The sequence below is a fragment of the Ursus americanus genome, chromosome 28, assembly GCF_024610735.1.
Source record: "Ursus americanus isolate L20-20 chromosome 28, mUrsAme1.1.p, whole genome shotgun sequence".
Classification (NCBI taxonomy): domain Eukaryota; kingdom Metazoa; phylum Chordata; class Mammalia; order Carnivora; family Ursidae; genus Ursus; species Ursus americanus.
Genome location: NC_142154.1, coordinates 8,669,500 through 8,692,356, shown reverse-complemented (window position 1 = coordinate 8,692,356; position 22,857 = coordinate 8,669,500). Strand labels below are relative to the sequence as shown.

Below are 22,857 nucleotides of genomic sequence, written 5' to 3'. Positions count from 1 at the left end.
GTTGTGCAAGCATTACCACTGCCGATTGCTAAAACTTTTTCATTACCCTCAACAGAACTCCGTAATCATTCAGGAATAGCTCCTGTTCCCCTCCCTCCAGCCCCAGATTGCCTTGAATCTGCTTGTGAATTTGCCCATAATAGGTAGCTCGTATGAGTGGACAGAACCATACGATATTTGTCTTTTTGTGAATGACCACCTTTTGCAAGTTCTGGTTGTATTGGTGCTGGGGTGCTAAGTCTTGGTACCGAGCATGGGGGCCCCCTGTTATACCTCAAGCAGACAGGCCATAACGGTCAGGCTTTCTTTGCTCTGTCCTTTAGCTGGAACAAAATCAGGTACATTTTCATGAATTCACGAGGTCAGGAACTAGCTACTGGGTCCCTGCTCTGTGCTCTGCAATGGGATAGGGATCCCATCTTTCCTTTTGTGCTTCCAGATATTTCTAGGGTGGACCGTATTACATGAATTTGACTAAATGTGTGATAGAGCAACTGTTCTACAGCAATATAGCAAACACTCTGTAACGTTTTGTTTTGCATATATGTGCATAATTATATACTGTGCTCATTATACATTCATATATGTATGACGGTATAGGGTTATAGTCACACATCCCTGTATATTTTACTTCATGAATAATTTAAGAAAGCTCAGGGGTGATATTTGCTTTCAGTGCTAACTTGAGAGTTGCACCCCTATGTGGAGAAAGACTCCCCAGTATGTGAGAGCTTGTTGGAATCCCCACCCTTCTCCTTCCCCCTCAGGCATTAGTCTTCCTCGTCCTGGCCTTGGGGAGTCTGCAAAGTTTTTGCCTGAGTCCTTGATCCTCATGCTGTTGCCCCTGAATTTGGAAGGACCTCAACACCGTTCCCGCTTTGCAGGGCTGCTGCTGCTGACAGACCAGGTGGCGTGGGGGTCCTCCCAGCCTTGATCCCAGTGCTGTGCTCCTGGTTCCCTGGCCCAGGCAGAAGCCACCCCTCTGTCACACTCCCTGCTGAGCGTTACTCATCAAGCCAGGCTGAGGTCTGGGTTTCAATTTCTCTTATACAAATTTTCAGTGATGGGGACGCCTGGGTTACTGGGTCAGTTAAGCATCTGCCTTCAGCTCAGGTCATGATCCCTGGGTCCTGGGATCGAGCCCCGTGGGTGGGGGGAGTCCCTGCTTTGGGGGGAGTCCCTACTTAGCGGGGAGCCTGTTCTCCCTCTTCTCCCCACTAGTGCTCTCTGTCACTATCTCTGTCTCTATCTCTGTCTCTCAAATAAATAAATAAAATCTTTTAAACAATTTTTCAGTGATAGATGATGGCTCTCCCACAAGCTGTCTTTGGCAGCATCTGGATAGAGCTGGAGGGCTGGGCTTGTTTTTTCTCTCTCTCCCCTCCCTGTCAGAGAAAGAGGGACATGTTCCATTCTGGGCATAGGATGGGCTCAACCTTTGCACTGGGTACTATGCATTCATGGTTTTTCTTTTTTGTCATGATGCAGGGGCCATCTTGGTTTGCATTTCTGTTTTGTTGTCTCTCCCTTGAAAATGGTGATTGGCAAGATCTGTTTTCCATCCATTTTCCTTGGTAACCCAACCCTGTGTGTGTGTGTGTGTGTGTGTGTGTGTGTGTGTGCGTGCATGTGTGCTTTTATCCATCCTGCTACTCCCTCTCAAGCCAGGCAGGAGGCCGGGACTGTAGCAGATGGCGTTCTGGGCGCCTGTGCTCTGCAGGCAACGTGTTCTATCCCTTGTCAACGTCCTCCTGCTTTATCCACCTGTTATTAATGAACTCCCCCGCCCCCCACCACTGTCTGTTTCTGCTGCTACACCCCCATATCCGGGTGGCCAGCTCCAGAGAGGCTTTTGGGTTCATTTATTAGGACTGCTCCCTTCCTTCTTTTGAAAGCTCGCTGGGCTCCGTGTTGGGGTGAAGTGCTCAGAGGCTGGGGTCGGACCGACTCAAGGCCAAATTCCAGCTCCACTGCTTTCTAACATTACTTCAGGCAGGTTCATGGACCATGATTAGTTCCTTCATCTTTAAAATGGGGACCGTTATGAGAAATAACTGGGCTAATGTTACGTCTCAGACTAAGTCCCGTTAGCTCTAAATTCAAAATATATCGGCGCTCCCCCTTGAGGAGATCACTCTAGCTGTATCCTGAAGAAGAGTGGGAAGGTGGCCTGGAGTGTAAAGGGATGTACCAGTTTTGGGTTTATAGCAGTAGTTTGGTGACAGCTGAAATTTAGGTAATTTCTGTTTATTTAAATCTTTAAAAAATTTTTTTTCAACAATGTTTTCTATTTTTCAGTATAAAAGCCTTTGGTCTCTTTTGTTAAATTTATTACTGAGAATTTTATTCTTTTTGCTCCCATTGTAAATGAGATTGCTTTTTAAAAATTTTCATTTCCGAACTACTCATTGCTAGTATACAGATTACAATTGACTTTTTATTTATTTTTAAAGATTTTATTTATTCATTTGAGAGAGAGAGAGAGCATAAGGAGGGGAGAGAGACAGAGTCAGAGGGAGAAGCAGATTCTCCACTGAGCTGGGAGCCAGACGTGGGGCTTGATCCTAGGACCCTGGGATCACGACCTGAGCTGAAGGCAGACGCTTAATCATCTGAGCCACCTAGGTGCCCCCACAATTGACTTTAAAAAAAATTATTTAAATTCAATTTAGTTAATATATAGTGTATTATTAGTTTCAGGGGTAGAAATTAGTGATTCATCAATTGCATATAACACCCAGTGCTCATTATATCACATGCCCTCCTTAATGCCTGTCACCCAGTTACCCCATCTCCCCACCCACCTCCCCTCCAGCAACCCTCAGTTTGTTTCCTAAAGTTAAGAGTCTCTTATGGTTTGCTTCTCTCTGTTTTTATTTTATTTTTCCTTCCCTTCCCTCATATTCATCTGTTTTGTTTCTTAAATTCCACCTATGAGTGAAATATGGTATTTGTTTTCTTCTGACTGACTTATTTCGTTTAACATAATACCCTCTAGTTCCATCCATGTCATTGCAAGTGACAAGATTCCATTCTTTTGATGGCTGAGTAGTATTCCATACAATTCACTTTTGTGTATTGATTTTTGTGTATGTGGCCACATTGTCGAACTTGTTCTGATAGTGTTTTGGTGGATTCTTTAAGACTTTATATATATAAAACCAAGCCATCTGTAAATCGAGATCGTTCTAGTTCTGCTTCCTCTTTTCCAGTCTGGATGCCAGTCGCTCATTCGTTCCTAAATGCCCTGGCCAGAACCTCCAGTACAAAGTTGAACGGAGGCGGTGAGTGGGGTTGGCCATCCTTATCTTGCTTCTATCGCAGGGGGAAAAGCATTCAGTCTTTCTCTATATGTATCCTGTTAGCTGTGAGTTTTAAGTGGATCCCTTTATCAGGTGCAGAAAGTTCTCTTCTATCCCTAATGTGGTGAGTGTTTTTATCATGAACGTGTGATGGATTTCATCAAATGCCTTTCCTGTGTTTGTTGAGACAGTAACGTGGTTTTTATCCTTTATTCTCTTGTCAAGGTGGATTATTACATAGGTCGATTTTCAGATGTTAAACCAATCCTGCATTCCTGGGATAAATCCCACTTGACCATGATAGGTAACCCTTTTAGTTTGTTTTGCTCTATTTGGTTTGCTCCTTGCAGCTTTCTACTGGTTTCTCTTCTGGTCCGTCTCTGGTTTCTACTCTTGCTTCCCTAGAGTCCTTTTACATTTACTTTTTAAAAAGTAGCTGGGGCGCCTGGGTGGCACAGCGGTTAAGCATTTGCCTTTGGCTCAGGGCGTGATCCCGGCGTTGTGGGATCGAGCCCCACATCACGCTCCTCCGCTATGAGCCTGCTTCTTCCTCTCCCACTCCCCCTGCTTGTGTTCCTCTCTCGCTGGCTGTCTCTCTCTCTGTCAAATAAATAAATAAAATCTTAAAAAAAAAAAAAAGTAGAGTAGCCAGAGAAGCCCTAAAACATGTTAGGTCATTTGTTCAAAATCCTATAGGGAATGCTTCACCTTTGCCATGCTTTCCGGGCCCTGCATGAATGGTCCCCATTCCTCCCCTCAGCTCCAGCTCCCCTCTCTCACCCTCTTTGGCTCCAGAAGTCCTGTCCAACTTGCTCTTCCTTAAACAAATCAGCCTGTTGTCATTCAGAGTGTTTGTACAGGCTTCTTCTGATATTTGTATGGTAACTTCCTTTCCTCCTTCGCGTCTTTGTTCTCCTTTGACGGAGATGTGGCCTTCTCCAGGAGGCCTGTTTTAGACAGCCTCTTAGATCTTAACCCATCCTGGCACATCTGATGTCTTTACCCTGTTTTTCCTTTCTCTGTTTTTCCCTTAGCATTTGTCGCATTTTAGAATACAAATTTAATGTATTATTAAAAAATATATTGTCTATTAACTAATTTTTTTTACACTGACTCAACCCTTTCGAGTGCAAAAATCTTCACTTTATCTGGTTATCCCAGCACATAGTAGGTGCTCAATAGTATCTGTTGGATGAATGAATAGCATATATAAAGCTCCTAGGCCAGAGCCTAATTTTTGGAAAAAGTTCAATGAATGTTTGATAGTGCTCTGTATTCAAATACTATCACATGGTGGGTTTAGAATAATGCAAAAAAAGGTTTCCTGTTTTCTGGAGTTTGCAGACTGGAAGAGGGACACACATTAATAAAATAATCACACAACTGAGTGAATAATCACAAATCGAATTGTGCAATGAAAAAAAGGGGGGGGGGAAGGATAAACACACCAATAAAGAACCTGGGCCTAGACTAGTGGTCAAGGAAGGCTTCCCTGAGGAGGTGACAACTAAATTAGGATTTGAAGGATGAGGTATGAGCTACAGGTGAAGGAAGAGGGAAGGCCTAGAGCATTTTAGGCTGTGTTATTAGCAAGGACAAAGGATAAGCGATGGGAACATGTTCCAAGGCTTGGCAAAAGGCCGAAGGGGCAGAAATACAGACTGTACAAGAAGGTGATGTGAGACAAGGCTGGGTGGAGGGGTGGCAGCAGCCAGACTTGGTAGATCCTCCTGGACCATGTTTCAGATTTGGATTTTCATCCAAGAGCAAGACTGGGTGGGAGGTAGCAATGTGAGGGTGCCCTAACCAGATATTCTTGAGAAAATCACCCTAGTTGCAGCCTGAAGAACAATTTGAAGGGGGCTGAGAGTGGATATGGGTAGATTTGTTCTGGGTCTATGACAGTAGTTAGGGGAGAGATATTCAGGTGATTTTCATTTATTACATTTCTTTAGGCTGAACTGTATTTTCTAATTTTTCTAAAATGATCGTGCCATCCATTTGCATTTATTTATTTATTTATTTATTTTTGAACTTTTTTTTTTTTTTTTAAGATTTTATTTATTTATGTGACAGAGAGACAGCCAGTGAGAGAGGGAACACAGGGGAGTGGGAGAGGAAGAAGCAGGCTCCCAGCGGAGGAGCCCGATGTGGGACTCGATCCTGGAACACCGGGATCACACCCTGAGCCGAAGGCAGACGCTTAACGACTGTGCTACCCAGGAGCCCCTCATTTGCATTTATTATGCAGGGAATTAAACCGCAGATTTCAACCAAGGGCTAATAACTCTAGAAAATCTAGAAATTAAGTTTCTCAGTGAGGTCCCAGACCCTCATGCACTTGGACTAGGGTGGAAACACCAGAGATCAAAAGGAATGGACAACTTAAGAGCACTCTAGACGTCAAAATGGGGGAGTTTGAGAGTGTGCCCAGACATAGGTGGTCAGGGCAGGTAGGTGAGGAAGATGTATGCTCAGTTTCTCAGAAAGTAGTATTCCATTCTCTGGAAACGGGAGGACTAGACAGGGAGAACTAGGGAGGGTCATGGCTTGGTGTGGTGAATATTAGGATCCTGGTATCTGAATGCTAAATATTGCAAAGAAGCTTTGTGTGGAACTGAAGACATGGTCCGCATCTCCTGGTATCCTGTTCCCCTTGAGTGTGGGTGAGACCTGGGACTTGCTTCTAACCAACAGAATATGACAAAAGTAGGGGTATGTTTCTCCTGTGATTATGTGGTGTTATATAAGACTCTGTCTTATTTACACACTCACTGTGGTAACTCTCCCTATTGATAAAGAAGGTAGTCATGTTGGGGAAGCCCACATTGCAAGGAGCTGTGAGTGGCATCTAGGAATTGCAGGTAGCCTCTAGAAGCTGAGAATGGTCTTCAGCCAACAGACAACAAGACACCAGGGGCCTCAGCTCCATGGCTGCAGTGAAAGGATACTGCCAAAAGTCTGTTTAATGGGGAAGCAGACTCTTCCCCAGCAGAGCCTTCAGATGGAGACTCAGCCATGGCCGATTATAGCCTATAAGACCATAAACAGAGAGTTTAGCTAAGCCATGGATTCCTGCGCCGTGGAAACTGTAAGATAATAAATGAGTACTGTTTGAAACTGCTAAGTTTGTGGTAATTTATTATACAACAATACAGATAAACAATATAGGTGGCAATTTCTAGATCTAGGCCTTCTGAGTTACAGACTATTTCACTTCCAAGAGAGAATTTGGTCATTTTGTTTCTCCACGTACTGGGGATGGGGACTCATTTTTCTTCAGGGACCTCTCCTGACTGGCAAATTACAGTCCTGCAGGCTCACCATCTGGAAACACGTGGACAGAGATGAACCTTTGCTTCCTCACTCAGTTCTGTCAGTGATGCCGTTCAAGTCCGTATTATGTTTCAGGAACTGGGGTAGATTTTAACTTAATTTGACTTAATTTAATCTCTGCTTTTTCTCACTCTTCACACTGTCCCAGAGGTTAAATCTTATTATACCCACTTTACAGATGTGGAAACTGAGGTTTGAGGCAATCAAGTAAGCCCTCACTCAGCAGCTCAGCTCTGGCATTCACAGACCTCTGTGGCTTGCTACCAATGGAGTTCTCTGTCCTTGTCACCATGACTATCTCTGAACATCACAATCTACTCAAGCTTCAGCTAAATGGTTTCCTATAGAACCCTAAGGCAAGCACTGGACTCAAGCTGAAAAGGTTGTTTGTTTCATTGGCCCTGTGACACATTAATCCTATGATGTGACCTTGTACCAGTCACGTAACTGACCTCTTGAACTGTACAGTCCTTATTTAATTGATGAAAAAATTGGGGCGCCTGGCTAGCTCAGTCACTTAAGTGTCTGCCTTCAGCTCAGGTCATGATCCCAGGGTCCTGGGATCAAGCCCTGCATCGGTGGGGGGGGGGGGGGAGGGGGCGTCCCTGCTCTGTGGGGAGTCTGCTTCTCCTCTCCCTCTGCCTCTTCCCCTGCTTGTGCTCTCTCTCTCTCTCTCTCAAATAAAGAAATAAAAGTTAAAAAAATAAATGATGAAGAAATTGAACTACAAGCTATCTTACACTCTTTCTAGAACTATGCTGAATGCAGAGAGATCACTAGATCTCTAGAGCATTAGATCTAGAGTCAGACAGATGTAGGCTTGTATCTCAGCACTTGCTAGCTGTGGGAACTTGGAACTTTACCTTGTGTGAGTGTCACTGTTGCCATTGGAAGACAGGACTGATAATTTCACCCTCCGGTGTTCCTACAAAGATTAACTGTGATGTATAATCATGTATGTAGGACACTTAGCACAGGGCTTGGCATTTATATGGGCTCCCCAAAGAGTGGTGACAAATTACTGAAGACTATTATAAAGGTTCTTAAAATTTATTTCTACTTGAAATAATAAAGTCTTAAAATTCTGTGGCTTTTTGCTAAATTTGTGACAAAATAATATTTATGAATTTCCCAGTGGTTTAAGTTTAGCTTTTTCTGAGGAGAAGCGTGAAAGTGACCTCTGACCACTAGCATCTTGACTGAGTTATCCCACCCCACTGTGAACATGGATAGGGTGAAGGCCTTCCACTTTGCCTTTGGATAGTGGTGTGGTTTTCTTCGAGCAGGTTGTCCTGGAAAAATCTATTACATGACCCATTCAGTGATGTAGAGTGAGGGAAAGTTGATGCAGGAGGACGGTCTGGCATTTCTGCTTTGAATCCCACATGGACATTCCAGTGGGGAGTGCAGACAATGTGGGGTGATGGTATGGGATCAAACTTTGAGAAAATAAGCCCTGAAAAAGTTCTCTTCTGTGGAATTAGTGGAACTACCGGTGCCATGGGTGCTGGGTGTTTACATACATTGGGGGGCACTCCAAAACCCCAAAGACACTACTTTTGGTGCCTCAGTTCACCTACTCCATGCAGTGGGCTCGGTTTCTTGGAGTAGAAGTAACTGAGTATTATCTTATTCATTTAGACTTCAGCTGCTTAAATTTTTGCTTTTTTTTGTATGTATAGCCACCAGATATAGATAACCTCATTTCTGGTGGGTTTTACATTCTTAATTATACCGGGAGAGCAGGAGAGAAGCGGAGAGAGATGCTCAGACGATGGATCAGAACTCTAGACGTTTGCCCACCAAATAGACCAAAAATGCAGAGCCTCGGGGTGAGGTTCACATGCGTGGCTTGGGGCCTGGATCCCAGCACCGTCTGGGAGATCAGATACTTTGTGTTTGCTCATCAGTTCATTAGTTTTATAAGATTTTTAAAAAAAGTAAAACATTTACATCGTATTCCCAGTATACACACGTGTGTATGTGCATTGAAATAAAAGTTTCTCAAATCACGGCTGACCTTCCCTACAGGAAACAACTCCGATATATTCTATTCCAGTTAGGCAAAACCTATTACATTGATTTTACAGTCAGCTACTGGGTCCCAGCTTGCAGTCTGAAAAACCCTGTGGCTTGAAAATCTAGAGAACTTTTTGTTTCAAAACAGAACCCTCTCCATCCCCTCTCCTCGTACCTCCTTGACTGCACATTCTCTGAGACCTTTAGCATAGATGATTTGGGGGCCAACCCTGTACTCTCTTCTTGATGCATTTCTTTACAAATATTACCTGTTCCTGTGGCTTCAGTGATCCTTGTTACTCTAGTGACTCCGGAATATATCTCCCCAGCTCCAGATCTCTCCAGAATTCTGTGACTATGCTTCTAGCACGATTCTGAAAAGTTCCATATAGCTCCATGCCCATCAGCCTGAGCTCAGCATGTCCCAAATCGAAATCATCATCTTCTCTGAACACCTCAGTTTCCCTCCTTAGTTGATTAATGGCTTTCTTATACTCCCGTTTACCCTGACTAAACATTTCAGGCCATCACTGACTGTTTCATTTACTTTGCCCTTCACAACATCAGATCTTGTGAATACTTTGCTTACAACCTTCACCTCACTTTTCCATCCTTGCCCCATACCACTTTGATAAAAAAAAAAAAATCAAATGGCTTATTACCTATGGACTTGACTCTGATCTCTTTAGAGTATTGGGTTATGGTCTCAAACCTTATGTCCTCATTGCCATAATGCTGCCCCACATTGCACTATGTAATGATCCCCAGTGAGGAGCTATGAAGAAAGAGATCTTTTCTCCTTACTCAGGAATCAGCCTCACCTCTTTGACCAATACGACACTTATCATCTGTTTCCTGCCATATGATGTGACTGTTGGGATTCATAGTTATTTGTTATGTTGTCATGCCATTAGATATTTTCTAGAGGGTTTGGATCTGGGTGTCACCTTGATTCTTCTTCTCAACATCAAAGAGTAACCAAGCCATGCTCTCGCTGTCCTCTAAACCAATTATTCTCCACCAGTTATTCTCCAGCATTCATGTGCATATGAATTATCTGTTGGAATAAAAGTTCTAATTCAGCAGGGCAGGGATGGGGCTTAAGAGTCCGTGCTTCTGCTTGGCTCCTGGGGAATGTGAAGCTGCTGGTGGGAGCCCCATGCTTTGAGTAGCCAGGCTCCAAGCTTCCCTTCAACCTGTCTTTCTCCATTCTCCCTCCACGCCACCCTTGTCACCTCACGTCCTCCTGACTGGTCTGCCTGCTGCCTGCCCCTCCCTACCTCTCGTATATCCCTCGTAAAACTATGATCTGATGGATCATTACCTCTGTAGCGAACTCCCCAAAACAAAAGTGCCATGCAAATCAGAAATGCAGGGTCACCTTGCAGACCTGGCCTGTGATCTAGGATGGGGCTGGCTACTTTGCTTAGAAGCTCCTCATTCTTTCTTTTCATGCTTCCTACTCTGCTAACCCCCTTACTGTGGCTACTTTATTACCCACCCCCCCATGCCCCAGGACTGATTTTCCTTTTGTACCAGCCCAACCTGGGCCCTATGCCCTGTGGCTCCTGGATTTGGCACACTGTCTTGGGGTTCCCAGTAACACTTTCCTTGTGTTTCTGTTTTTTTTTTTTTTTTTTTAAGATTTTATTTATTTATTTGCGAGAGAGAGAGCACAAGCAGGGGGAGCAGCAGGCAGAGGGAGAAGCAGGCTTCCCTCTGAGCAAGGAGCCCGATTCCGGACTCGATCCCAGGACCCTGAGATCATGACCTGAGCCGAAGGTAGACATTCAACCAACTGAGCCACCCAGGTGCCCTTTAATGTGTCTCTTCTTAAATTCATGGTTGCCAGATTATATGGATTACAAAAGAGAGGGGCTGAAGAAGCCAAAAGGGGATTAGAAGAAAACACGATCGGGAAGGATAAATGACATGGCCCATCAGTGACAACTAGCCTCACCTTCTTGCTGACTGCCCTGTGGTTGTGCTGGTCTCCCGGAGCTGGGGGTCCCCCCCTGCCTTGGGTTTGCCCTGGGGCTGGTGAGTCCCAGGCCACTGATACCGCAGGACTTCTCTGTTGGTTGTGGGAAGCCCTGATGTCTCAAGTGCTAGATTTTTATTTTAGTTTGGTTTGGTTTAACTCATTATTTTTATTTTTACTGCCGGCTCTATTGCTCAGTATTAGATAATATATTGCAAAGAGGAGTGTCTTTCATCAAGCAGGCAGAGGCCAAGGCAGGGCCAGTGTGGGAGACTCGGGAAAATAACAGGTGTGCAGGACCCAGAGGTGGGAAATGAGGCTCCTGGGTGGGGGTCCCACTGTGTCTACATATCTGTAATCTTGGAAGGGTGATCCAGCCTCGTTGACCTGTTCCTGCGATTGTCAGGGTTGGGGGGCATGTGGGGAAACAGATCACTCTTTAACAGGCCTTAAGGATAAGTGACTAGGACCATGCAGAATACTCCTTTTCTTTAAAAAAAAAAAAAAAAAAAGGGCAAACAGGCAACAAACTCTCCCTCCCAGAATCACACCATCGTGTCCTCAATACCTTGAAGTTCTCTTCTGTCCAGCGAGTGGGTCTTTGTGTGACCTTCGCAGGCTCGTGGCACACGCTGAAGGGTCACTAAGACATGGGCCAAAGGCATTTTCATTCTTTTTTTTTTTTTTAAAGATTTTATTTATTTATTTGACAGAGAGAGACAGCCAGCGAGAGAGGGAACACAAGCAGGGGGAGTGGGAGAGGAAGAAGCAGGCTCCTAGTGGAGAAGCCTGATGTGGGGCTCGATCCCAGAATGCCAGGATCACGCCCTGAGCCGAAGGCAGACACTTAACGACTGCGCCACCCAGGCGCCCCGGCATTTTCATTCTTAATCTACCTCCCATTGCTGCAAAGGTTGTGAAATTCTTCCATGGAGGCAAATGATGAATTTGGAAGAAAAACCATGACATAACCATTTCCCCCCCTAAGGAACCAGCATTGCTTTCCAACGTGTGAATGTTTTAAGAAGTTTTCACTGCAATACTGCCTTCACTCAGCCTCCACGTCCCCCCACCAAGCCCATCCTCCAGAGTCGCCAGGGTTCCCAAGTATAAACCAAAAGACTGACAAGAGCCCTGGCAGGGCTGAGCAACAGAAATACAAGGAGTGTAGCTTAAGGAAGGTGGTGGAAGGTGGGAGGCAAGAAGGGGAGGGGAAGGTATTTTCAGCAGCAGCAGCAGGAACTCCTGAGACCCATTTTCAAGACAGACACTTTGCTTGGAGCCATTTCTGCATTTATGCCTCTTTAATGGTCACTGGTGTAATCAATAGAACGCCTGCTCCCTGGTTAGTAATGGGGCTGTTAGGTGGCAGCAACGAGCCTGCTGGCTTTGGGATCCATGGGCTGACAAAAAGACCATTGAACATTGACTTTTTCACTTTTCTTTCTCTTTCCCCAGGGCAGCCACTGAAGTCCTGGCAGTATTGCTGAAATCCAGTAAGCACCTCTTTTGAAAAGTGGTTATTTCTTTCCCCTTTGAGTTCATTGAAAGATGCTCTCTGTACCTCCATGGCTCATTTTCAACGTGGAAGGCAATAGAGCCATTCCTAGGTCTTTGGGGGTGAGATGGAGAATATTACGGCTGTTGCAAGCACAAGGCTGCAAAGAGAGAGTTAATATCTGTCCATGTGGGCACACCTGTGCATAATGCCGTCAAGGCATTTATTCTAAAGGGAGGGTGTTGTCTTCAGCAGACCCGAGGAACTCTCCAGTTCCATCTAACAGGACCAGAGGGTCCTTAGGCATTGTTGGAGTTAGGTCCCATTTCCAGTAGGATTGTCCTGTAGAAGAAAAGGTGATGGCAGTGGGTGGGTGGGAAGTAGGACTTTTGCCTTTGCTTCTGATCCCAGTTCATGGCTCTGTATTCTTGGGCAGGTGGAGTGTTGGGAATCGCTTGGACAGTGTAGATTCTAATAACAAATTTATATTAAAAAGTTGGCTCTCTTCTCAGTTACTTGAGTGATTGCAAAAGAATAGCTCTGGGGGTCTGAATAATTTGAAGGCTTTTTTTTTTTTTTTTTTTTTTTTTGCCTGGTAGCCCCGGTCTAATTACATTGGGAGTCAGTTTCATGTGTGCAGTATAATAGAAGGCACCATGTGCTTGGGAGCGAAGAAGTCTTAGCGTAATGTTTTTATTTTTTTCCCCTCCTTACCTCTTCATCTATTTTAATTTGGTGCCTTGGAAACCCGTTCCTTCAATTGTGATATTTGTTTCTCTGTAGGGAGCCCGAGGCCTGTGGGTAATAGGTGAACTTTAATAAAGCTTATAAATAAATAAATAAAAATAAAAACACCTTCTCCCCCCAACCATATATCTCTGTCAACTCTCAGCACAGAGAAAGAGCCATATCACGTAGGCCGAAGAAAAAAAGAAATTAAAGCTTGAATTCATTTGGTCGATTGGAACTCAATACAGTACACAGGCATGTTCACGGCTGTCTGTCCTGCAGGTGGAATGAAGGTGTTTTGCACAGGTTGGAGGAGGGCAGAGTGAGAGGTCCCAGCCCTTGAGATAGGAGGGAAGGGGAAGTATTACCTGCAGGTTACGGGCAGGTTAGGATGGAGCCTGCCTCAGGTTTGGCTTCTTGGTTCTTGTTATTTACCTGCCCTGCCACTCCCGGTGATGGTGCAGGTGTTTGGTGCCCAAGGAGTTCTGGGATTGTAGGAAGTAAGGGAGCTGAGAGGGGCCGGGGAGCCAGTCTTCAAATGCAGTGTCTTGGGAAAGTAGCTTTCTCCTGATGCCCCCTGCCCATTCTAGGTAGTAGAGGTCTTTGTGTCTCATGGGAAGAGAGCCCTGAGAGTGGAAAAAGGCTGATCTCCTTTTCCGCACACGCACACACACACACACACACACACACACACACACACACCCTTCTCAGCCTGTAGGCTTAGAGTTGAGTGTCCTGAGACACAATATCCCTACCGTGTGTAGAAATCTGAAAGCTGGCATGTGTCCGGTATTAACTATTTCCATATGAGGGCCCAGGTGTGGACCCAAGGGAAACCAAAAAAGCAGTGACAATATACGGACTAATTCAGGCTTAGAACACGTTGCCAGGTTTTCAACACTCTGGCCGTCCTTAGCAAACTGAGCATGCTCTGCTAGGGGTCAACTTGAAAGGTTTCTCACTTCTACTTTGCCTTCAGAGCTCAGATCAGACCTTACTCTGAAAAAACTTTCCCTGGGCCGCCTGGGTGGCTCAGTTGGTTAAGTGGCCAACTCGATTTCGGCTCAGGTCATGATCTCAGGGTCATGAGATCAAGTCCCACGTTGGGCTCTGTACTCACTGGGGAGTCTGCTTGAGGATTTCTCTCCCTCTCCCTCTGCCCGTCCCTCTGCTTGCACTACCTCTCTCTAAAATAAATAAATAAATCCTAAGAAAACACAACTTCTGCAGGCAAGGGTTATCTCTGTAGATTGCTGAATTATTTGCATCAGCACGATGAAAAGCTTCAAATAAATTTGTGGACTAAACATTAAAACAAATGAATGATTTCTGAATGAATATATATGAATGAATAAAATGAACGAATGATACTTAAATGTATAAAAATGGCAGTACTTCCCTCTATTACTTGAACCCAACAACCCACATGTAGAACCAAAGATCTGAACATTTGTGGTTCTAATCTCTATTTAACTATATTAATAGACTATTAGGGAACTGATAGCCTGCTGTCTTATGCATATAAAACAGATTTTATTGTCCCACTAGAAGGGTGTATGTGGTTATTTGCTAATTCTGCTTAGCTGCCCACACAGACATTTGTCTGGATCTTAGTTTCCTTATAACATGAGAGAGTTGTATGAAAGGTTCTCTAACATTCTTTCAATCACTGAGTACTGCACCTTAATATATATTAGGGTTTCTGAAGCTCGACACTCTTGCACGTCGGACTGGATAATTCCTAGTTGTTGAGGCCTGTCCTGTACATTTCAGAATGTTTAGCAGCATCCCTTGCCCTGACTCACCACATACTAGTAGCACTCCCAGTTAAAAAGAACACAATTGTCTCTAGATACCACCAGATGTGCTCTGCGAGGTCAGAATTGCCTCCCATTGAAAATCACTGATGTAGATTGGACCAAACTCATGAGTCGAAGACCGTTCAAGGTTTTGGATGACCTCTCCCCAAATACTTTATTGGTATCTCATAGAAATGCTCTTCTTGCATAATTGATCTTAAATTCCCCAGCTTTGGTTCATTCCCGTGGGTTTAAAAGAGGTAAAAATACCGATGGCAGAAAGTCACTTATGGACGTGCAGAAATTACTTGAGAAGCAGCAGGATCTGAAGATCTAGAGGGTCTTAGAACAAGAGGGCAAATAGAATCCATTACAAGTGCCCACTCCCATGTGTGGGTGGAAGGATTTTGAGATCATATTTGAGCTCAGCAGGAAAGGTATTTAAATAGAAAAGTTGGTCATGGATTTGGGGAGGAGCAGTAAGAGAACACCAGTCAGTCACCGTCTTTGTTGTACCAGCGTAATCAAAGTATCACGTGGCATGGAGGGTCTGGGTAAGGACGGTACTGCTCCACTTATGCTGGGCTTGCTATGGGGCAGGTGAGCCTCATGGAATTCTGTAGTTGCTCTGTATTGTCCTCATGCATAGTTAAGACCTGATGTGGATTGTCTGTCAGTTTGGATCCCCGGTGAGTTTGTGTTCGGCTGGACCTAAATTCAAGGAGTCAGTTCCTGCCTAAAATTCAAACCCTTGCCATCTGGCAACGGATATCTGGGAATGTTTACGTGAACCTTTAGTTCTGAAACGCATAATCCTTTTGGCTAGTGATGAGTCTGGTCCTGATGCTTGCTTGTCATATAAAAGTTGGCACTGTTATGTATCTCAGTAATTGCTTCACAAAGGAGGACTATTCCCCAGTCAAAATAAAGCTGGAAGGACATATCTTACTACCTTGGGGGCCGTCAGTGCTTCTGTGGCGATAAACTTGCTTGGGCTTGGGCATCTGAGGCCAGTAAGGTCCTCTCTGTACCTAATGGGTGTAGGGATTGGCTGGAGGCAGTGCCCACCAGTATCAGGGAAAGCAGGACTGAGGATCTGGGAGACTTGGAGCCTGCCCACCTTAGCAAAAAAAAGAGAAGGAAGGAGCACCTGAGTCGCATAGGACACTTGTTAATGCTGCCTCAGCTCTCTCTTCCATCCCGTAGCTACAACAGGAGAAGCCAGTGTAGGAAAGGTGGATGGCAGGAAGAAGGAAGTGAACCGGAAGACATCTCTTACCTCTTTCCCTTCCTGAGCGATAGCAGGCAAAATAAGCTTGGATGTTCTAGACTGCTATTCCTATTGTCTCTGCAATTTAGGATGCCAAAAATGAAGTCATTGCCCTTTCAAGGGACCTTTTTGTAGGTGCAGGGGCTAGAATGGTCTAATCCAAATCCCATACCTTTCATGGCATCTGTTTCTCTGCTCTATTCACAGGTGCACAAACCCTACTTCAATTTCCCTGTACGGAAAGTGTTCCCTTTGATGTCTTAGCCTACGCAAAACACTTAGGTTTTCATTACCAAAACGTAATAAAACTTTAAGAAATAGTGCTTCTAGTTCAGGCAATCCCCCCCCCCCCTTATAAACCCAAGCAACATATTGTCCTTTGTCTCTCTCCATCTCGTGGATGGCCTCCCATCTGCCTTCCCCTCTGTCCGTACCTCTGTCTGTGTTTCTTTTTCCCTCCTCCTCTTCTCCTTTTCTCACCATCCACTCTCCCCCTCCCCCCCACCTCACCTCTCCCTCTCTCTTCACTCCTTAACACCCCTTCCATGAGCATTAGGTATAAATGCAGGGTTGAAAAATTGCAGCCCTTGGAAGTGGCACTTGAATGAGCATGTGGCAATGGCATCCTGCCTGACTGGTACTGGGTCCAGTGATGAATCTTCAACTAACGCCTCGGTATTAACCTTGCTGCCTTGAATTAACGGTCACATTCCTGCAGCAAGGAGTCACCTGCAACGCCTCCTGGTTCAGGCCCTAAATCTCAAGAAGAAGATGGTGGTTTTGCTTCAGACTACTCTCCAACTTGAGAATTAGCATTTAGAGGAGTCTGGGAGTTTGCAGAAGTGAGGGCGTGGGGAGGGTGCTGGAAATAGGGAGGTAAGTTAATAAAGGAAGGGAGACGAGGTAGAGGGAGGGAGAGATGCGAGGGAGCTAATGGGAGGTTTGGCAGGAAGATGAGACTTCATCACTGGTCTTCCTAGTTAATGCTCTGGCTGGCTGGTTCCCGGGATGGGACGGATGTGTCGTCAGCCTGTTGCATTGGGTGTGTGGGAAGGGAGGGCCTTCTAGTGCCCAGAGCCCTGACCCCGTAGAGACACCCTCATGCTCTCAGCCACATCTAGTGCAGCCTGGCCGTCAGCAGGGCAGTGATGGGAGGGCATGGTGCCAGACAGTTGCTTTGCTGCAAAATGTCAAAGCCTGAGCCATTTTTGAGATGGACCTGCCTGAGGCTTTGTAGGACTTGTAGGAGCTCTGAAGAGTTCTCAGAATGACAGTCTACATTTTAGGATGGTTGGCATTGTGATTCCTGTGATCTTAGGACAATACACAAGTAGCAGTGGGTCAGCTCAGCCCTCGTGGGACTGACATGTACAATCTGTGTTCCTGTGGGGAACCTGTGTTTCCTCCTGTGTTTTGCCCACATGGTGTAATTTCCTTTTCTGTTACCAGGTGAGGGCCATGGGGTCAGACAGTCAGAGCTGGGAAAGACCTTGGAGATTGCTTAGTGCAGTGGTATTCAAACATTTTTTTTTTTTTTTGGTAGAGAGCTCAGAGCCCTGTCTGTCCATTCCCACTGATTTCCCCTAAGATGGCCTCACAGACACATTCACAAAAATATAGGGACCCTGAGAACCCAGAAAACTATTGCTCTTTGAAAAAAAAAGGAAATATACTTGACATATAACATTGTGTAAATGTAACAACGCACATTGATTTGATACCTTGATGTAATATAATTGTCATTGTAGCGATAATGCGCACCTCTGTCGTGTCACATAATTATCAATTCTTTTTAGGGGTTGGGATAATTAAGATCAAATCTTCCAGCAAGTTTGGTGATTATAATGCAATATCGTCGTCTATATCCCAGAACACTATTGGCATTATCCACCCCCACCCATTTCCTCATTTTCACACGGGGAAACTGAAGACCAGAGAGAGGGGGTGACTCACCCAGATCTCAGACTTTGCAAGTTTCCTATCTGGGTGACTGGCTCCTTCTTTTAGGTCTCAGGACAACTGCCTCTGGGGTTTTTCTGAATACTACCCATCCCCATCTCTGCCCAGTGTTAGATTCCCTGTTAAACCTTTTTATAGAACCTTATATTTACAATTCTAAGAACTAACCATACTGTAATCAATGATTCCTGTATCTTTGCATATGTGTTTGTGTGTATGCGTTTTTCCTGCTGGATATAGCTCCATGAGGGTTGGGGTTCCTACTGTATCCCCCACACTTTGCATTGGGTTGTGCCCAGAGCTGGTAATACATTCATGTTGACGGAGGAAGGAGTCCCATTTCTTGACTTAAGTCTCATACATTTATTTTCAATATACCTTAGTGAAGAGGCCAGCCCAATTCCTGCTCCCGGAAAGAATCAAATTGTGGTGTGATTAGAGACTCAATGTCTCTTCTTCCGCCGTATCTTTTGGAGAAGCATGCAGTATATTTCTGTGATGAACCAAAAATCTGCTTCAAATGATATTGATAGATTCTGCATTTGTCACACTGGGTTGGACTGCTGCAGTCGACTTTGTATGCATGCAGGATAACAAGCTAATCCATCACACTGCTGGATTGACATGACAACACAGATAGCTACAGTTTATTGAGTTCTTAGTGTGTCCACCACCATGTATACATTTAGCCCGTCAAGCAGTTGTTATAATCCCCATTTTACGGGCGTAAGAACTGAGGTTTGGGAAGCTTGCATCATGCACACCGCTGGTGGGCTGGACCGCCACGCCAGTCTCGATGCCTGCAGCCTGAGCCCTGTGCGTTCCAAGAAGAGAATAATGAGAATAGGCTTCTTTGGCCCAAAGAAGAGAAGACCAAAAGCTGAAAGGAAGCTACATAAATACTTTCTAAGTATCTGAAGGATTTTTGGGGGCAGGAGCATTTGTTTAGTTGAGAAAAGAGCAGTGCATGGTCCATCCCATATAAGCGTCGGAATGGGACCTGCTAAGAGGTGCCCAACATGGCAGCATGGCTGTGCAAGGGGTCAGAGTCTCTGCTGTGAGGCTGAGCATCAGGGTGAATCTGATGAATGATAGGGTGAGGGAGAGGAAGGGAACCAGGACAGGAAGAATCGCAGACTCCCATTATGTCATGCTGTGTTCAACTTGGCACATTCCCCCCCCACCCCCCGTGTTGGCTCAAAGTTCAGACCTCCCTGCCAAATATTTCTGTCTTTTGCACAAGTACATAAAATATTTTTAAGATTTAAGCTGAAAGGATACTACCTCTCCGCCTTGCTCCCCTTCCCTGCCCCCTTGGTCAGACTCCTCCCAAGCTGGGTGGGCAGGCAGGGACGGGCCAGACTGCAGTGTGTGTAGTTCCTCTTCTTGCCATGTGGTGGTGCTATTCTTTTACTTATCTTGGCGGCAGCAGTGGAATATTTATTTTCAGTGAGTAATTTGTTTATCAGGAGGTTATTTTAATCTAATTTTGGCCATATTTGCTATTCCACACTATCTGTACTTCCCAGCGTTAGCAGCTTGCATGTCTTGAAGGAAATTAGCTAAAGATGGTCTCAGAGGCATTTGCACAGCCATTATTTAAGGGAGTTGGGAGGAGGCAGGGTGAGTGGAGCCCTGGGTTGGAAAAGCCTCTGGAATTTGTTGCATCCCCAGTGATGTGAGCATGATTGAGCAGGACTTATGGAGGGCGGGGAGCATTCCCAGCAGCTTTTTTGAGGGCTGCCTCTGGTGAGCAGCAGCAAATCTTGCAGTTACCTTTCCCCATCTCCCTCACGCCCTTCTGACAGCCTGTATCTTCCTCGCTTTTGCCACCAAGGCCAAAGGCACCACTTAAGGGAAATGCCAGTCTGCCTTCGCACGGCCCACAAGCATCCCTTATCCATTTAATAATACGTTGTTCGAACTGTTTTCTGCCACCCCTGCAGGACGTAGGAAGCTGGGTGGGGTGTGGGAAGAGAATTACTGTTTATTAAGAGTACCTTCAAGGAACAGCGGTCATGACTGTTGATTACAGAGCGACGACACTTGCCAGGCACCTTACATGCCTATTTTACATACGAGGAGAATACGTATAGCGAGAAAGGTTTATGAATTTTCCCAAGGTCTCCAACAAGGTAAGCAGAGAGCTAGGATTTGGACTCAGTTACTACTGTCTCTAAAGCAGAAAACCTTCATATTTCAAAGGCGATCTACTCCCTCCACAAGGAGCTGGGGAGACCTGGACTCCGCTTGTCAATGGCCTGTGTGCTCTTAAATGACTTCTTCATGTTGCACTTGACTTTAGTTTGGCTTTGCAAAAATGGGGGGGCTCCAGAAGATGAGTAGTTTGAGAATGCCTTAGCAGACGATCCTTTTTCCAAAAAAAAAAAAAAAAAAAAAATTGAGGAAACGACACATGTAAAGCAGATAAAATGGAAGCAGAAGTGGGAGATCCCAATGAATGATGGCCTGGTCTCTCCCTCACTACCATCTCATTCCCTGGCTTTATCTATCTATCGATTTATTTATTTATTTATTTATTTATTTATTTATTTATTTAATATGTTTATTATTGAAGCATAGTTGCCGTTCACAGTCCTCACTACCCTCTCATTCCCTGGCTTGCTTTATTTATTTATTTGTTTGTTTATTTATTTATTTATATGTTTATTATTGAAGCATAGTTGCCGTTCACAGTTCTCTTAGTTTCAGGTATACAGCCTAGGGATTCCACAATTCTGTACATCGTGCAGTGCTCACCACGACAAGGGTTGTTGCCATCTGTCACCATCCAACGTTATTACAATATTATTGATTATATTCCCTATGCTCTACTTCTTATCCCCATGACTTACTTATTGTTTAAGTCCTTTCAGTGGCTCTTGATGGCCCCTGAGAAACTTCCATGGAAGTTCTTGGGGGCTTAAAGGAATCCAAGTTGAAAACTCCTGAAATAAATATTCACAGGACACTCTCAGAGCCCAGTCTGTTGTCTCAGATTGTGCTTTGAAGATGTGTGGACACGTCCTTCAGGGAGTTTGAAAAGTGTGCTTGTTTTTACTCTGTGGTGGTCATAAGGAAGGGCCAGTGTGACTCAGGGAAAGATCCAAAATGTTGTGTTCCTTATTGAGCCCTAGTTGAGGGACTTTTAAGTCTCTTGGGATTAAGAGACTTAATTAAACAATTGAACCAAGTCTAATTAAATGCGGAGTTTGAGTAGCCAGTGGAGATTATCATGGTTGGTAGAATGGGCAGGATGGTGAACGACCCTCCCAAGACGGCCAGGGTGTTTGGAGGCACCCACACTGTATCTAATAGAGTTGTGAACGGTGGTGTTGAGTTTTTCCTGCTGGACACAGAAGTGTTGGCTACATAAAATATTGTTGTAATGAGATTGGAACCAGTCCTGGTTCTTACACCCACGCAGGAGACTGTCTTAAAAGACTGTCTTAAGCGTACAGGTGGTCCTGTACTCCGGCAGTCACGTAAGACTAGTTCTGTATCCAGAGCTTTCTCTCTGGCTTCATTATCCGCCTGTAGGTTTGGGCCACAGTGTTCCTTTGCCAACAGTGTGAAGGCCTCCTCAGGGCGGCTTAGGGTCATGTATGAAGGGTGCGTGTTAGCTAAAAGCTCAAACCTCTTCCTGTCTGAGAGGGTAAGACACAGTGGAGAATAGTGTTTGCACAGTGGTCTCAAAGCTGGCTGTCAGGAGACTGTGGATTCCAATCAGAGCCTCTCAAGGTGCATTCCTTAGTGACCTTGCTGGAACCCCCTTATCTGTAAGGCAGGGAACAAGATACCCTCCAAGGAGCATTGGCGAGATTTAAACAAGGTGCTGTACATGTATTGGGAGTATCATGCTAGATCTTAGTAATAAATCTCTATAAAGATCATCTCTCACGTTCCTATACCACCATTTGGAAAATCCTGGGAGTTTCAGGAATTGGTCCTGTAAAGCCTGTTGTAATGTAAATTCATCTCCTTACATCTCCCTGAGTGTTGAATGATACATAGCTGTTTTCAGCCTCTGTGTTCCCTCTAGAAGCTTTTTCTGTAAAAGCAGTAAGGACATCGTTGAATGCAGCATCGTTGAATGAACTGGCCCATTCGGTTGACCCACATACCCTCATTTTGTTTTCATTCTAGGGAATCAGGGGTTAACATCCAGGATTGCTGAGCTCTAAATGTTTTAGATTTTAGAACTTGTATCATCCTGGCGTAATGAATGACTGGCTACAGATCGACAAAGATAAAGTATCGCAGAGATTTAAAGAGATAGACAAAAAGATAAACATCTCCCCGCTCTGAAGGGGCTCAGGAGCCCCTTCATCACATTCAGGATTGACTGTACACTTACTTGTTTATGCCGAGGTGTGAGTCAGGTGTTTCCTACAGACGTCTGATATTAGCAGTTTACAAAGCACCTTTTCATGTATTCTCCCATTTAATCTTCACGGTAGTCTTGCAAGACAGGTAAATATTTAACTGTTACATAAGAGTGGTTCTCAATGGGAGCGATTTTGTCCCGGAGGGGACATTTAGCAAGGCCTGAAGGCGGTTTCGGTAGCCACATCTGCAGAGGTGGGGCTGTTCCTGGCATCTCGTGGGCCCAGGCCCGGATCTTGCTGAATCTCCTGCAGTGCACAGGACAGCCCCCCACTCCCCAGGAAATAATAATAGCCAGCCCCAAAAGGCAAGAGTGCAAGGCTGAGAAACTGTTCCGTAGAGAAAACTTCGGGGCCCAGTGGGTTTGACTTACTTGCCCAAGATTTCATATCCTTTTTATTAAAAAAAAAAAAAAAAAATTTGTTTTAAAGAAATAAAAGTTTGCCTACACGAAATCCTTTGCAGAGCCCCTGCGTGTACACGGATGAAAGTGAGGCTGCTCTGGTGGCAACGGGGGTTAGAGACCCCGCTTAGCCTCTCCCTTAGCCCCTCCCCCAATCTTAGGGGCTCACAGCATA

At 44.9% G+C, this 22,857-nt stretch overlaps 1 protein-coding gene across 1 annotated transcript in view; it reads left to right on the top strand.

The window, feature by feature from the left end:
* Window positions 1-22,857, top strand: part of AGBL1 (AGBL carboxypeptidase 1) — a 710,086-nt gene that overhangs the window by 117,715 nt on the left and 569,514 nt on the right. Inside the window, exon 6 of the mRNA XM_045813133.2 lies at window positions 12,097-12,134. Within this exon, the coding sequence (XP_045669089.2) occupies window positions 12,097-12,134 (38 nt within the window). The remainder of the gene's footprint in view (window positions 1-12,096; window positions 12,135-22,857) is intronic.